Source organism: Pagrus pagrus (assembly GCF_965226575.1).
Source record: "Pagrus pagrus genome assembly, chromosome: 22".
In the NCBI taxonomy this organism is placed as follows: Eukaryota; Metazoa; Chordata; class Actinopteri; order Spariformes; family Sparidae; genus Pagrus; species Pagrus pagrus.
The window spans coordinates 5,530,986-5,548,596 of NC_140204.1; the positions used below are offsets into that span (position 1 = coordinate 5,530,986).

General features: G+C 41.8%; 1 protein-coding gene across 2 annotated transcripts in view; it reads left to right on the forward strand.

Moving 5' to 3' along the window:
- shroom4 (shroom family member 4) overlaps positions 1 to 17,611 on the forward strand; it is a 67,895-nt gene that overhangs the window by 21,606 nt on the left and 28,678 nt on the right. For both annotated transcript variants that reach the window (XM_084345065.1, XM_084345066.1), the window contains exon 2: positions 2,872 to 3,023. In XM_084345065.1, coding sequence (XP_084201191.1) covers positions 2,872 to 3,023 — 152 coding nt within the window. The remainder of the gene's footprint in view (positions 1 to 2,871; positions 3,024 to 17,611) is intronic.

Below are 17,611 nucleotides of genomic sequence, written 5' to 3' on the forward strand. Positions count from 1 at the left end.
TGCCTCCGGTTTGTTTTCGTAATGAAAAAACTCATTAGCCACAAATGAACATAAACAGTGTGTCAAATGCATTCAACTCACGCCGGAGGGCTTTGTGTGTCTGTGTGTGTGTGTGTGTGTGTGTGTGTGTGTGTGTGTGTGTGTGTGTGTGTGTGTGTGTGTGTGTGCTCTCTGTGGAATGTGTGCAGAAAAAGCTTAATTTTCACAGGACTTACCCAGAAATCCTTTTCTATAGGTGGAAACAAGGAAACAGAAGTTCAATGTGATGTTGGGGATCTTTTCCTGCCCCCCTGTGAGCAGATCATATGTTTTTCTTTCATTTATATCGGAGCCACAGGTCCCAGTCAGCTGCAGAATCTGCTCCAGTGCATGTGTAACATCTTCTACTTCACGCCATGGCCACAGACATTCACCGACATGTGTCCAGATATACAGGCTCAACTGTAAACTACATCCAGGAGGCGATTCAGGCCATGATAGCAAACTGACCATAATGCATCCCACTACCTTGGCCTGCCATCCTTCTCCATCCTCCACAAGATCACTAACAGGCAGACCGCTAGACCTAGACACCACGCTAACCGGACCAGCACGTATAACTCAATCAATCAATTATTAACAGTTATTACATTTTAATTGAGCATTTCTGCAACTCACAGGCCAGTTGCATTAGCTGTAAATCATTTGACGCGTCGCTGTTCACTGAACACGTCGTCTAGTTGTTCCCTCTTCCCGTTAATCGATTAGTCGATAGAAAGAAAATTACATGACAGGTATTTTGATAATTCATCGATCGTTGAAGTCGTCTGCAAGCAAAAATGTCAAACATTTGCTGGTTTCAGCTTTCTGAATGTCAGGACTTGCTCCATTTCCTTGTCTTGTATCACTGTAAATGAAGAGTCTTTGGGTTTTGGGCTGTAGATTGGACAAAAGAAGAAATGTTATGGCCTGAACTAATAACCGATGCAGCCATATTTCCTGTAAGATGGTTTATTAGCACCTGACTGGAGTTTCGCGCCACCTGCTGCTTATCTCAATGAACCAACTCCTTGTATTCTCACTATATTTGCCAATTCCACTGAAAACACATGAAAAGAAACCCGGCTACTGATGTAAATAAGCAGACAGGACACAATCACATCATGCGCCTGTATGAAAGCAGATTAAAGCTGTTTAAAAGTCAGAAGACTTGAACCGGATCCCTGGTGTAAGAAATGTCGACAGAAGCCGAGCACGAATCCGTTCGCCCTTTCACGAGAACAGGCCTGACATCAGACGACATCAAACCAGAAGCTGTGAAGTAGCTGCCCGGCTGAAACGCGTTCGCCCGCTGCAGGGTTTTTCCCCGTGTTTGGAGCGGTATTACAGCAGGATCAGATTCTCAGATATTAACCTTTGAAGCCAGAAAGTCGTGACGGCATCGGGCCCAGGAGAACATGAGTGGATATATGAAAGATCTCGATTTATGTTTGAGTTGGCTCGCGGGGCAAAGTTCCCCGCTGCGCGTCTGTAAAACCCTCAAACCGTAAAATCGGACCTGTGTTTCCATGACACGCATTCCTGTTGATTTGTGCAGCAGGAGAATGAATGAATGAATGAATGATGGGGCGAGAGAGGGAGGGAGTCGGCTCTACATTTTCACACTATGTAATCGGGAATTTGTTTCTTTATATTTGCCCCCGAAGCATCTTTAAACGGCTTTTATACGAGGTTAACGGTTGGAATTCATCTGGGTTTGATATCTGAAAGGGGAGCGCATTATCACCTACTTCTGATCTGCCTAGCAACCCGTGAAAAAGCCGGAGAATAAACACGACCTGACTCGCTGTTTGTCGAGTGTCAGAGGGCGGAAAATTACTTCTGGAGAAATCACATTAAACATGTAATCCAGCGTTCTCTTAATGGTATCAGTCGTCCATGAAATGAACTCTTTATACTCGCACCAAACTCCATGCCAAAAAGAGGCTATTTAAGCCAAGGTTCTCTAAAAACACATTATATCACTGCCAGCGTTGGTTTAAAAAGAGGTTTTCTTCCTTAACGTCTTGAGTAACCCAGGATGTTTCTTAATCTTGAGGAGAAAAGTACACTGGATTAGAAAAACCTGCGTCTTTCTTCGGATAGAAGTTTGTTTCTGCTTTCACTTTTGGTTTAGATCCACCGCAAGGTTGCATTTTTTTGATTTTACAGTAGTCTTTAAAGGTCGGAACGAACTGTAAAGTGACATATTACAAAATCTCTTTTCCGTTTTGAAAAACAATCACGTCCACCGCTAATTTCTGTTCGGTCATAGTTGGCCCGGGTCGTTTTCCCTGCCTTCGGTCCGCTCCGTGAGTCGGGTCAGTTCCCCCCCTGCTCATCTGTGTGTGTGTGTTCCCGTCTCTCTCTGCCTTTCATCCTCCTCTCACGTCTGTTGATGTGATTTATGGCTGAACTCGAACCCCTCGCACCACACTGCGCCGCACACTCGCCAGCGTTTTCACCCCTTTCTGCAGCGCCAGGAACACACACTGAAACATCCCAGCGATGCAGTAACAGCACCACTGTGTGACCCCTCAGTCAGCGCCGTGGCAAACACACACACACAAGTCTATTACAGAGGAATGCGATGGGATTTCTGTGGGATGTGTGTTTCGCTCTGTTTTGGAGATGCTCTTCGGGGCGCCGTTGCCATGTGGACGCAGACAGTTCAACAAAAAATGTCTCCAAAAATGGGTTTTAAAAGGAGTCGGCTTGGCAGAGTTAAACCGTCCATGAGTGACTTTTTTATTCCCTCCGACGTCTTTCTTTTTTCTTAATCTCAATGTGCTTCTGTGTGCCTTCCAACTTCTCTTTCTTTTATCTCAACCAATCGGTGTCTTTGTCTCCCAGATCGAGGATGGAGGGAAGGCCGCCCTGTGCGAGAAGCTGAAGGTCGGCGACGAGCTCATCAACATAAACGGATCGGCCCTCTACGGCAGCAGACAGGAAGCGCTCATCCTCATCAAGGGATCGTACCGGATCCTGAAGCTCACAGTCAGGAGGTAAACACTCGACAACGAGCGTCAATCATCGCTGACACGCACACGAGCACATACTTTCACGACTTCAAAGTGAATATTTAATTATTTTCCACGAACGGACGTGCGTTTGTCGCCCGTTGTTTCGCTTCTTCTTCTTCTTCTTCTTCCCGACTCTTGGCGTTGGTTCACCAGAGCGGGGAAGGAAGGCGAAGGAGGAGACGCTCAGGAATCTGCCGGCCTGACATGCAAACACACATCAAGGCAGCGTTTCACAGATAGAGAATGTCTCACAGGAAGTGACCTTTGACCTCCAGGGTGTCAGAAGGAAAGCTGATAGACTCTGATGAGCGGGAGGAGGGCTGGATGTCTGGGGGTTGTGCGTGTGTTAAGTAATCCTAATCTCAAAGGAAACAAGTCAACGAAAAGATAAATTATAGATTTTAGTTTCCTGTGAATTCTTACGAGACTTTAAAGGAAAATTCCAGCATTTTTTACCTGCAGCTAGAAGATTTGTGTGCGTTCTCTGAGAGGTATCGGGTACAGAGGAGCTTCAACACTCTCAAACACATGCTGACAATCTGAGGTCCGATGGAAATCCACGTCAGGACTGGTGAGAGACGAACAGTTCAGTGGGAACAGGAAACTGGACTGTAGCACTCGCTGTAGTCTCTCTAGAGATCCACAGAAACATAATAGGTGCTCGTCCAGCGCTATCAGAGCTTTCTCTTTTGCCTAAATCACGTGAAACAATGGCATCAGAGTAGTGAACCAAAACAGTAAAGTTATGAAAAACTAAACAACTGAGAGATGCTAAAACAAAACCTGCAGACAGGTGATGGTACAAACATGTTTTTAGCCTGATAACAGCACTTTTTTAACTTTTCCTGATGGGTTTTCAAAGATTTTTATAAGCTCAAGATGCCTACGAGGTTCCTGAGAAAGCGTGTGATCCTGCTGATAAAATGAAAACATGAAAAACTTTGGATTTAAAGGAAAAGTTCACCCCCATTAGATGGAAAGTCTGGTGAAGTTTCCACAAAACATTTCTGCAGCTTCACAACAAAACATCGTTGTAGCTTTCTTCTAAACAACTGAAGAAGATTATAAAGTTTAAAAACACAACCAAAACAAAAACAACCTGAAGTCTTCAGAAGCCTAGAGATCCCAAACTGATTTGAAAAGACATTAACACCCTTTTTAAAGCTGAAATCTTTGCTGTAGCTGCAAAGCTAAATGCGTTAGCGTGCTCCCTGTCTGAAGTTGAGGGTGTAAATGCAAAAACCCCCTACAGCCACGTGATAACTCTTTGCAGATTTTTCAGTATGAGAGCGCAGACTCAGTCAGATTACACAGTCACTACAAACACGAGCAGCTTCAGTGTTTACTCCCAGCAGCCTGACACCGGTCGGTACAGGAGGAGAAGCTGCTGGTTGTTTTGTGTTTCCCAGCCGTCTCCTCCCTGTTCGGTTTCTGCTCAGGAAGCAGAACTAATGTCAGTAATATTTTTCCAGCCCGTGAACTAGAGTCAAGTTGGCATCTTAACAGGGACTCAAGAGGGTGTTGGGTGGAACTGCCCCGCAGATCTGAGGTCAGATGTAACAGCACGTCGGCTCACGCTGACCTCTAGGAAACAATGTCAGATTAGCAGCCCTCGATGCAGCGACCCGGCGGTATAAACCTTCCCTGATGCCAGAGAATTATTTTGTTATTACTAATCAATTAACTCCTGACACCCTTTTACCTTGTGTTGTTGCCCCTTAGTGGACGTAGGTGGCATTACAGCTCATGTTCATGCAGTTTTAAATGATGTTTGAGGAAGAAAATTCACTTTTTTCCTTCTGTGTTTGTTATTTTCTCAACTTTTCTGCCCCCTCTGACGTTGATTCCCTCCCTAACTCTCAACTGGGCTCAGATTTAAAACCAGCAGGAAGATTTTACTGGAGTTCGGACTTTCATGTCGTCTTCTCAGACAGCTGTCTGGCAGCAGCAAGCGACGCGTCTTGTTCTGGCTTTGAAACCAGATCAGCCGTCCAGAAGTCCGAACGTTGCCGAGTTGTGCGCTCCTGTTTCTGCAGCACCCTGTCTAAAGCTGTCAGACACGCACACACACACACACACTCACACACATACTGTATACATGCGCTTTCACACACTCGGACTTACAGTAGATGTCTTGAGGAATGCTGCTCGTTGTGAGCGTGCCACCCGTTTAAATCCACCGTGGGTGTCAGCGTCTGGTATGTGCTGTCTGAGTCTGAGGGGCTTTCCCAACAGTGTGTGTGTGTGTGTGTGCGCATCATTGTCCATGTGTTGTCCACATGGACAGCAACTGTTGCTCCTCTCTGGTTAATCATTATTTTTTTATATTTTCCCAAAATTTTTTACACAAAAAGTTGTTTGAGAAAGTTGAATTTACAGCACATATCTCTGAAGTCAACAGTATCAGCTTTTCAGGAATACAGAACATTTCAAGGCTGCAGAAAACTGATTTTCTATGATGATTAAGATTATTTTGTTTGATTAATTGATCATTCGGTCCATTAAATATCAGATAATAATGAAAAATGGCCGTTACAATCCCTCTGAACACAAGTCGACTCATTGAAAATGCTTGTTTTGACCAAAAATCAGTCTAAAACCCCCAAATAATCGGTTTGCTATCATCGGAAACCAAGACACTAGGAAATATAGAGATTTCAGAAGCAACTGTCGTTGAATTTTTGGCAATTTCTGCTGTAAAAAAATGACTAAAATTATAAAGCATTTTAAGCATTTTAGCTCTAAAAAAGAGTTGACATAAAACATCTTTAGCCGGAGTTTTTACAAACTTTTCCTGGTGGTTTTTCAAAGATTTTTAGAAGCTCAAGACATGAGAGGTTTCTGAGAAGTCACCATCCTGCAGCTAAAAAGCAAAAGCATAAAAACCACCAAATTTGGACTTAAAGGAACAGTTCACCCTAAAAATAGAAATCCAGTCATTATCAGTCATTCAACATTCAGTCGTTATCTCCTCACTCTCGTGCTGATGGAAAGTCGGGTGAAGTTTTGTAGTCCACAAAACATTTCTGGAGCCTCACAGCGAAGCAGCATCCTAAACAGATGAAGTAGCTGGAGAGTTGTTTTAAAACGTAAGAACTACAAACTACATTTTTATTCTCGGAGGAACTTTTCCTTTAAAGTACTGGCAGAGTGAGGCCTTATAAAGATAAACCTTTAACATCATAATCACCTCTAATCCGTGGAAATGTGCGTTAATGTGGTATTCCTTGTTATTTGTATGTTGGAAGCAGCTCTCCGACCACAAACGTGTATTAAACTGGCTTTGATTGACAAGTTACTGACACTAATAGCCAATCACAGCTTCAATATTCGGGCGGGTCCCTGTTGCACTTTGACCTCGACTCTCTGCCAATCACGTCACAGCTGGGTTTCACTCATTACCGTAGAAACAAGGAGCCCTCTTGGTAGGTACTGTACGACCTGCTGCCAGACTACACACACACACACACACACACACGGCTGGCTGAGGGATGATGAAACGCTCACATTTGCACACTTGGCTCGTCGTGTATAGTTTTAACAGTGGAAAAGTGTTCTTAGTGAAAAAGCCAAATCTCGTTACCACCTCTTTTAATAACACGAGGGGGCTGTTGGTCCAGAGATGGCACGTGAGCGTGTTTCTTTTCCTGACGCAGCAGGTCGTCATTAGGTATGAAAACAGAAATAACCCTCTTGGCTTAAACGTCAGCATGTGAGGAGCCTGTGAGACGAGGAGTGAGTAAGAAGAAGAAGACGCCGTACTAACAACATTAACACAACAAAGTCTCCTTTGTTTTTTTATTGACAATAACTAACTAGCTACGAGACAGTCAGCAGTTTTTCAATTAGTGCCAGAAACACGAGCCTTAAAAACATTAAAGAACTCTTTGTAAACCCAGTGACAGGGTCGAATCTTTATTTTTAGATTTTTAAAAAAGTCTTTGTTGACTTTTTTGGCCAGAACAAACCTTAATCTCAAAAGTGACTTAGTGAATTAAGGAGAGGTATTAGGAAATGAGCAAATAAATAAATAAGTGGATAAATCTGGAGTTGTGTTTCTGTTGTATGCGAGCTCGATTTTGGTCTCCACCACCTCCTGATGGAAATATCTGTTTTTTTCAGCTGCTAAATGCTTCACTGTGGTCACAAGCTAGCTGCTAACTTAGCTATTTTGTGCTGGGCAGGTATTGTACAGTGGGTTTTTCACTAAATACATCTGCCAGCTGCTGGAAAACAACAAAATACTGAAAGAAAACAAAAACAAACCAAAACAACAACCTGAAAGACTCTAAAACACTCCACTGAATGTGTGTTGGTTGTAATGCGACCCCTTTCATATTACACTTAGTCCTATTCTGTTGTTGAAATATTAAAAATGAGCAGCTTTAAAGGGACAGCTCACCCCAAAATAAAAAAAATGTAACTAAGCTAGCTAGCATTCCAGCTCAGCCGAGGACGACGCCTTCGCTGTGACTAGCACGAGCTTCACGATGCATGTTTCCTTCTGCGCTGTGCCACAGTGAAGTCTGGTAGAGAGAAAACAGCTCCTACATGAAATTGCTCACAACAAGGTTGATTATATCGAATAACCGGGTCATGACTCCTGGAAAAACACAGTGCTGTGAGTCTTGTAAATTAAATGCTTTGGATCCTTGAGCACCACAATTTGAGTGCCATCTATTTCCATTATATTGGAGAGAAAGCAGACATCTCCACAGCTCACATTTTTGTTAACCAGACGACATATTTTCGACTGAATACTGGAGATAGTAGTGTTTTTTAGTGTCTTTTTTTGGACTGTATGTGGCCACACCCAGATGTCCTCATATACAAATCAAATCTGTTATCTTATATTCGCTTTCTATAGGTGCTGCTGTCCGGCACATATGTAGAGCTGGTCTGAACATGAACTTACAGCTTCCCTTTGTGGAAAACATGACTCAGTTTGTGAGCTACAAACAAAGGTCCAGTACACAGTGTGTCTTCTCTGAAGCCTAAACTTTTCTAAAGTGTTTTGGGGAAGACACAAATTATACTTGACAAGTTTGTTATGCTATAACCGCAGTTTCTTTACGCGCTGCCCCTTTTGTTTTCTTCTACCTGGTCTTCCAAAAATGGCCACCATCCAAACAGTTTTTCAACATTCCTGCCAAGCTGCAGAGAAACTCCACCATGTATGTTTTTATATGTGCGCGCACATGTCTACATGTATTTTAGTAAGTGTGAGAAATTTGCGTCCGTGCCTTTTTTCTGTTATTCTAAGCTCAATTAAAACTCACTTAACCTAAACTGAGATGGACTCTTCATACCCGGTACGCCTGTCTTGGAAACATCAGGAAATTACACACCGGGGTTCCCTCCTGTACGGTATTTTTACTGTAGGAGCATTTTGTGAATAAATGGGCTTTTTCACTCAGGGAGCAGTCGAGGAAAATGTACTGTGGATTTAATTATATGATGTAAATGCAGAGGACGGAAACGTGGAGTTGGCGCGGAGACATGATGATTTGTTCAAAATGGTGCTTTTGTGCAACTTTTCTTGTAAAGCGTGCGCTGGATTTATAAACGGGTGTATTGCATCTGACAGGTTTCCATTACATTAATAATAAAAAACACCAGAAATGAAATAAAAACATTTGATTCTCCCCAGAATAACTTTTCACATGCTGGCATTACGTCTTGCTTTCTCTTTAGCAGTAATTGTTCGTGCTTTTCCCTCCATCCTTCACATCATTGTTCATTCTTTAAATAAGATATATTCAGTTCAGACTTGCTGCATTGTCCTGCAGCGCTGAAAGAGGAGCAGGCCCGCAGGCTAAATTTGGCGAACCACAGGAATGTAGTGGGCCGCCGGGCAGTGTGGTGGAGGGATAAGACAGCAGTGTTTTAGTTTTATTTCAGGAGTGATGCTTTATAGACATTTTAACAAGCCAACTGGTGGTAAAAAAGGACCCACACTGCTGTTAACTAGTGTTTTACCATCTCTTAATCCTCCTCGAGGCATCCATTATCTTAAAGAATGCAGCGTACAAACATAAACATCATTTAAGAAGTGTGACAGGAAGAAGAACCAGCTTGAAACTATCCAGAAAGGGACAAAACTATTGTAACGATTAATTAATTGATTGTTTTCGTTTATATGTCCATCACAACGACCAAAAGATCCAAAGTGAAGGCTCAAAATAACTTCTTTTGTTCAACCAACAGTCCAAAACCTGCTTGATAAATCCCTCATAGATGACCAAAAGATGAATCATAGTCAATATACTTATTGTTAATGAATTTTCATTAGTTAATCTATTAATCAGCTAACTTTTTAACCAGTAAAAACAAGTTTAACGCCCTGAAATGAAATGAAATGCAAATTTTAGTGTCATATTTTTAATAGCTCTTGCACTGAGTAGCTAACCAGTGATAAAAACTATAGTAGCAGCGAGAAGACGTGCTCCGTTGCAGTCAGGCTCAGTGGTAGTAAATCCCTTTGGTCCCTGAAGCATCCCGGGCAACATCTCTGTTTGTCCCAAACACATCTTCTATTGTCTCAGTTTCTATCAACGACAGGACGCCATCAGACTGTACTCGAGCCCTGGACTTTGCCCAGTTGGCACGGATTGAAGTGTTGAACTGTTGAAGTGGTCAGAAAAATGGAAATCTAAACATCTACAGTTGTCTAGAAACTGGAAAAACTCCTCCTCCTCCTCCTCAAATGTGATATTTAATGTAGGTTAAAAACAACATATACATGAAGCACTAAACTCCCATATAAAGCATTTGAATTATGTTTAAAGTGGATAAAATCAGGCTCGTGAAAATGCAAAAACTCTGTATGTTTATAATCACAACATGTGCACACTCTGACCTCATACTTTATTGCTGGCAAAGTACTAAAAGTTGCAATCGAGCTGTAAATTTGACATTTACGACTCGTTACGTTGCACAGGAACTACATAACGCCACATCACATCTCTGCTGTCTTTACTGCAGATATGAGAGATTTTTTGCTGAAACCACAACACGCATGTGACCCTTCATCACCTCCACCCTGTTTTTCAAAGCGGTGTCGCTGCCAGCTTCACAGCAGGAGTATTTTTGTCTCTTTACATCTTTGCGGTGTTGTTCTTAAACCCACTGATGATTTTTTCCAATATATTTCTGGCAGGGGAAAGAATGCGGGGGATGTTTTGTTGGCTTGACCTGGAAATGTTTCTTCTATAGTACTTCCTGTTTTCACCGACCTTTTGTTACATCCAACGGCTCAGTGTGTGTGTGTGTGTGTGTGTGTGTGTGTGTGTGTGTGTGAGCTTTGTCTCAGTGGGCAGCCGTGGAAGAGGCAGGAGGACATTCTTCAACTTTTACATCATTTCCTGTTCTTTCCAAAGTTTCCCCCCACTCCACTTCCTGTCCACCTTGGACTTAATGCGTTGGTTGAAATTTGTGTTTATGTTCGTGTGAAAAAGAAGCAGCTTTTAATGGGAAGCGGACAAAGACCAAACAGTTTGTTTACAGCCGCTGATGGAACGGGAAACGGCTCTTTAGATGCAGGTGTGCATCTATATTGCAAGCGTCCATTTTTTTACTGTATGGACGGGCCATTTCTGAAAGGGAAATGGTTGATAAGCCGAGCCTGCTCATGTTTATCAACTCAGCTTGTCTTTGTTACTTCATACTGAAAGGAAGCCAAAAGTACAAGATATATAAAAGCAATATGTGCTGTTTTTTGTGGAGGTTATGTCCACAAAATTCCCCATAAAATGGCGACTTTTGTATGATTTAGACAAACAAGCTTTAGAGGTGGGCTAATTTTTTCCTTGTTTCCAGTCTTTACGCTGGGTTAAGTTAAGTTAAGTAAGTTAGCTGGCTACTGGCAACAAAGTCAAATGTTCAGTTCACACAATGTTTCCTTTAAGTGCTGATGTTTGGATGACTTTCAGGCTAATTAGACATGCATGAGTCTTAAAGTAAAGTAAAATCTAAATGAAATCTTGTTTTTCAAAGAAGAACCAACAGAAAAGTGTAGAGGAGCAATAATCTGTGAAGCATCCAGTCCCTGTGACAACCTTGGATTATTCTTAATGCATTACACTACCAGGGAACCACAGAGCAACCAAATCTGTTAGCTGTAGGCTCAGGTTGGCTAACACAGGTGTATGAACGGCTCTAAAACATAGTTAACTTTGTTTCACCATTATCATATTTCAGTTAATAATCTTACATAGCCACAAATAGATACATTACCTTATCAGAGGGTGGTGCTCATACCACTTTTGACTACAGGGGCCGCCAGAATCAACAAATTAAAGTTCTTTGTAGCTGCTTTAAAATACCCAACAATGATTTTTGGAAACAGCTGTGATCACCAAAGCTGGACAGTCATATCTGCTAGCTAAATAACATGGACTCCATGTGGTGAAATGCCAAATTTCAAGTCCGGTTTGGGCCTTTTTGTGTTGTAGACTTTTGGTTAAGTCATTTTTAAATAAAAAACAAGTTTCTTTTACTCTGTCTAGTCAAACCAGTCATCTGTGTTCATGCATTTTAAGTGTTTCCAGTAGATATGCCCAGTGGGAAGAGAAATAACCCAAAATTACAGCCTTTGCTTGAATTTAGGTCTCAAATTTAGTACAGTTGCACCAGCCGTAATCAGCCAGGTCGTTTCTTTAAAGATGCAGGTGTTCAGCTGTAGACCGCCGCAGCAGCCAGTGTATCCAGAACAATACAGTTTTCATTCCTCTAAATGTTTTGTATTTATAGATGATTGCTTTGTGCCAACCAAAACTCCCCTTCTACCCATTGAAAAAGTGTCAGCTGTTTGTTTTATTTCGGCGATATCAATCTTTTCATGTCAGTAGAAAATCTCACTTTGGGAAGGAAATCTCTCTCTGATTCAGAGGCAAATCCAAACAAAAGATTGGGAAAAGAAAACCTGTCAGATTACAGGGCAACAAAGCAGGAAATATCCCACAGACCCAGATCCATGCCAGAGTTACGTGGCAGCAGCTCTCGGCAGCGGGAGGAGCGAACATGAGGAAATTAAAATGATAATTACAAGAGAGGCTGATATCATGTTTGATGTTTTGACAGGGTAAACAGAAACTTTATGACAAAGCTCTTTCATCTGGGCTCACTCTTTCATCTGTGCTACACATTGACTAAACATTTATTTTTGCCCGAAGGCTGGACGGGGAGGTGGAAGAGGAGATGAAAGAATGGAAACAAGGGAAAGTGGGTGAAAGAGTTGAGGGAAACTTTAGGTAACAAAAAAAAAAAAAAGATTTGGGCATGTTTTGATACATTCCATGCCTCAGATTCAGATTTAGTAACATGGTATAGAGAACAAACAACATGAAACAACACCACATGAGAGGAATGATTCACAACATAATGTGACCTGGACAAACACGTCACTCGCTCAGTTGTCATTTGTTGGTGTTTGAAACAAACTTGAGGCAAAAAATAGGTCATACATTTGTAGAGAAACATTTAATTTTCTATCTGCACTGCCTGGTTTTTAATAGCTTTTTCTCAAAAGTCAAAATTTTTCACCAGCTGGTGAACACAGCGGACCATTAAGCAGCTAAACTGACTAGTATTTCCCTCAGGAGGTGGTGGAGACCAAAAACAGAGCAAAAAGAAGAGTGAATATTGGACTTAACTTTGCAGTTGGATGGAAACATGACTACAAACGAAGGATAATGTCGCTATGTATCTACTGTGTGTGTAGATGGACACCTTTTTTGCTAATAATTACTTATAAACTTAATAAGACAGGTATTTGCTCTGCCGTCGTCTGGCAAAAGATACAGAAGTATTCGCCGTTGGACCACCAGACTACAGAGGAGCTCCTTTTCCTCAGGCATCCTCAACATATACCATTAACAGTTTATGTTTGTGACTTGATTATAATCATTTAATGGAAGTCATATTGATGAACTAACGAGAACGATAAAGTTAAGTTTAAGTCCCAAAAAAAGTTTTAACCTGGAAAAATGAATATAAAAACACCTGTGAGGGTGCACTTTTAAATTACCTGACAGTTTATAAAGATGTTCAACAAGCAGGTAAATTTTGCTGGTAATACTTTGTGGCTTTTACTTGTATTAGAGTACGTTTACAGTGTGGTATTGCTACTTAAACTTAAGTAAAGGCTCTTGTGTTTAGACAACATTCAGTATTTGAGAAGTTGACGCTTAAAGAAAGAAAAAAGGGCTTGTGAAGAAACGAAATGCATTTACGTTTCTCAGTGTAAGCCACTGAATAAAACATTGTTTAGTCACCGAAAGGCGATATTGTATCGAGCCCTGGTGACACATCTGTTCAACCTCACTCCACTCTGATCTTGTCTTGATGTTTTTCAGATTTTCACATCTGATTAAAACTCAGATCAAGGCTATTTCTTACATTCCTTCCTCTAAAATATTATCCTTGACTCTCGTCCTCCTCTCTTCTGTAATCTGTCTCTTGTTTCAGTTCCTCGGTGTTTAGCGGCGAGCTGCTTCAGCAGCGCCGCTCAGTTTCACAGTTTGTTTGTTCTGCTTCATTTGAAACATTTGTTTTTATCTGTTCCTGGAAGAGTTCGTCCTCCGACGCTGCAGATCTTCGCCTCCGTCCACACGCTGACTCGCTCTTTAACTTTGTGCTTGTTCGTAGATGCTTGTGTCAGACTGTTAAAAGGCGGTTTAAGGGCCCGACACACACACACACACACACACACACACACACACACACACACACACACACACGATTGTTTGGAATTTTACCGCAGACAGATTGATGGGAGAAAAGTGCACACACACACACACACACACACACACACTCACACACACACAGACACACATCCCGTTGTTTAGATTTTTGTACCGCTGGGTCCCTGGAGACTGGGGCAAGACTGAGGTCTGCGGTGCCAAGAACCAAGAAACACAATAGTCTGCCCCCCATCACTCCTTCCCAAACTGAACAATAGACATTCCTGCCATTCCTCAAGACCTCGTCCTCACACAAACACACACACATAAACACACACACACACCATTCTGGGTCTGATTAGGGGCCTGACTGTAAATGACTTTGGTTGTGACGCTGTTAAAGATGAATTATTGAACATTGTGGACAGAAAAACGTATGGAAGTATGTGTGTTTTAGTCAGTGGGTTACTCGTCTGCTGAGACATGTTGGATCAACAGGATGGAGATGTGAGTTTATGAGGTTGGCGGTTCATTAGGTGGGTAAAAAGCCAGCGCTCGGAAGAATCGAGGCTCTTAATCTTGTATGTTCGTGGTCTCTCCTCGCTAAATATGCTACGTTGATGGAAAATGCTCGGAATCTGCTCACCAACGATGGCACGAAGGAGGAGAAAACTAATTTAGCTCGCAGAGGAACACAGGATTTAATAATCTCCTGCAGAGTAGGGAGGTCGACATGACCATAATTGTATGCAACATAACTTTCAGTTAAGATATCTCGTCTGAAACATGAACAAAGAGCCATAAAATGGAAGAATATGCAGTTTCTGTTGTATTTAAAGTAGAAGTCATTGCTTATTTGGTCACTTGGGGGCATAAAGATCATTTGGCTAATATGCTGCCTATTTATGCATCTTCACAGGGACATTGGCATTAATCCAGAGTCTTGTTTCTGGCCCAAATATAAGTCCAAATTCACTCTCTCATAGCTCTGTTTTGGTCTCCACCAACCCCCGAAGGAAATATCCAGCTCTTTAGCTGCTAAACACTCCACTATGCTCACCAGCTAACCTTGTCTCTCTGTGGTTTGGTGGGTTTTCTCAAGCTGTATTGCTGCCAACCCAGTTTTTGAGAGATGTGAACCAAAACGATAGCGCTGTGAGCCATAAAACCAGAAACAATGAGCTAAAAGAAGCTAAAACGGGTTCGTCATTACATGCAACACTTTTTGAAATTGTGAATTTGTTTTCCCACTTCTACTAGTTTTACTCCCTAGAAAACTCCAGATTTCAAATGATGTACTCGGATGGCATGAGTGAACTTCACCTGGTTGAGTCGTTTTTAACACCAGACACTGTCAGAAAATCAAGCTGCAACAATTTATCCAGGGAAAATGATAAAAATGCTGCGAGTATGAGAATCTCCAGCTTTTCTCTGACTTGTGTGATAATAAACAGAATAATTGTGGTCATTCTTCTGTTTTCTGACATTTCTTAGCCCACAAGATGAATCAGTAAATCTGTGAAGTATTCAGCAGATTTAGCGATAATGAAAAGCTGCAGCCGGAGCTCAGTGAGTGTGTGTGTGTGTGTGTGTGTGTGTGTGTGTGTGTGTGTGTTTGTACTCTACGCGTGTGGTCTGCTACAGTTTATCTGTCTCCTCTGGCCTGGTTTTTATTAACTGGCCCATTAAACTGCGACTCCATGATACATGACACTGGCCACACACACACACACACACACACACAGACACACACACAGACACACAGTGGTCGTCTCAGACACACACAAATTCCTTGAGGCCAACTTGGACACACACACATGTTAAAAAGATGTTTCTGTGTTATGGAAGAGGAACCAGGACATTAAGTGTCATCATACTAAATCAGTGTCAGGAGAGAGAGAGATAGGTTATTCCCTTTAACCATTTAACCTCGCTCGCCCCCCTCATGTTGGAGTTTAATCAGTTTGTTTGTATGTTTTTACAAAATATTTGATTTTAATCCGTCTGAAAGCTCTTTAATAATGCTGCAAATGATGACAAAGTTGATATTTCTGGGAGTTTCTTTGATTATTTAGTCTATAAAATGTCTATAAATAATTTTAAATTCTCGTCACAAGTGAGCAGATCATAAGATGCTTTTGTTTTGGCTTAGCCGCAGTCAATAAATCCACTTTTATATGAACCATGGGAACGCTGTAAATCTCCATCTTTTAGAGGTTGGAAGCAGGAAATAATAAATAAATCATAAATAATCTAATTGATTGACACAGTAATCCTTTATGTGTAATAACTGGTGATATAAGCCTTTTCTCTTCATGTTTCTGGTCATTGGAGACTGAACGAGACTGAATAAGTCACTTTATGAACAACCTTGTTATTATAATCAGGTTATATTAGAGTGAACATGATGTTTTCAGGCTGAGCTTTGTTTCGGGTTGATAATTCATTTCTCTCCAAATTTAAATGTCACTCAGATATGATTAATACGTCCATTAATCTGTGAAACTCCTCCTGATCGCCTTCTAAACAGGCTGTTATGATGCACCTGAACCGACTGTGCCTAAGTGGCACTAAATCGAGCAGTCGGGATGATGCTTTGACAAACAATCGATAAACTAATGAGATAAAACAAGAAAATTAAGCAAAACGAAGAAGATGGAAGGAAGGAAATAAAAGCACAGACATTTTTACGAGAGTTCTGATGTAACAAAGCAGAAAATCTTTAAATTTGAATTAGATGTCGTCATTGTTATTGTGTAGAAAGTGATGAAAACACATTCAGCTTTCATGCAAGTAAACAACCGGACACGTGGTCGGGAGCCGACGCAGACAGAGTTTAATAACTAATCAGTTTTACAGACGTCTCGCGTGGTTGTTTTTGCCTTTCATCTCGTCTTTCTTTGTAACTGGTAAATCATATAACAATGATGTCTTTCAGAAATGTTCAACTTTAGTCAACTTATTTCTGTGGTTGCACTTCCCTTTAGCACTTTCACTATTACTGACTCTTGCTTACATGCTTACACTTCAGCACTTTCACTTCAGGCAACACTCTGACCACCTTGCAGTGCTTACACTTCAACTGACGCCTTATGATTTGGACTCAGACACACCAAACCAACGTCCAAGAACTACGGCTAAGAAAGTCCGACTGCTGAAACACACACACACACACAAACACACACACGGTACGGAGCGGTAACAAACAGCGCATTGTGCTGCAGATGCTGAAGTGGACTTCACCCTTCCTGCCATCGACCTCTGGTATGAGCCTAGTCTCACTGTACTGATTACCTGGTATTTTAAAACTATGTGCATGTGTGTGTGTAAGAGAGAGAGTCTACATGAGCGTACAGTGTGTTTCTAAGCAGTAAACGCATGTCTACATGTGTGTGTGTGTCATTCAGAAATCCATAATCAAGGGTGATGAGAGCCCATGAGGCAAACAAACAGGAGTCTGATTGCAAACAGACACACTCTCACACACACACACACACACACACACACACACACCATGCAGGGCTCAGACCCATAAAGCAAACAAATAAGGCCTGATTGCAGCCGAACACAAAGGGGACACAGGGAAGGAGGTGAGGTTGTTTAGGCTTTTCCAGCATAGTTAACCCTTCACCCTTTCGAGGGGAAGACAGGGAATGTAAGGAATCTGCTCACATGCATGTATACACTTCAGACACACATACACACACACACACACACACACACATATCTGGGTCTGCAGGAGATGTAAGTCTCCAGGAAATCCTTTGAAGCCCGCTGAGGGCCTCATGTTATTAAGTGTCTGCTGTTGTGCGGTCGGTTAAACTTCAACACAGTTAACGTCGGGCGCTCACACCTCCTCATGTTTGCTCAACAAGGTTCAAGTCTGGT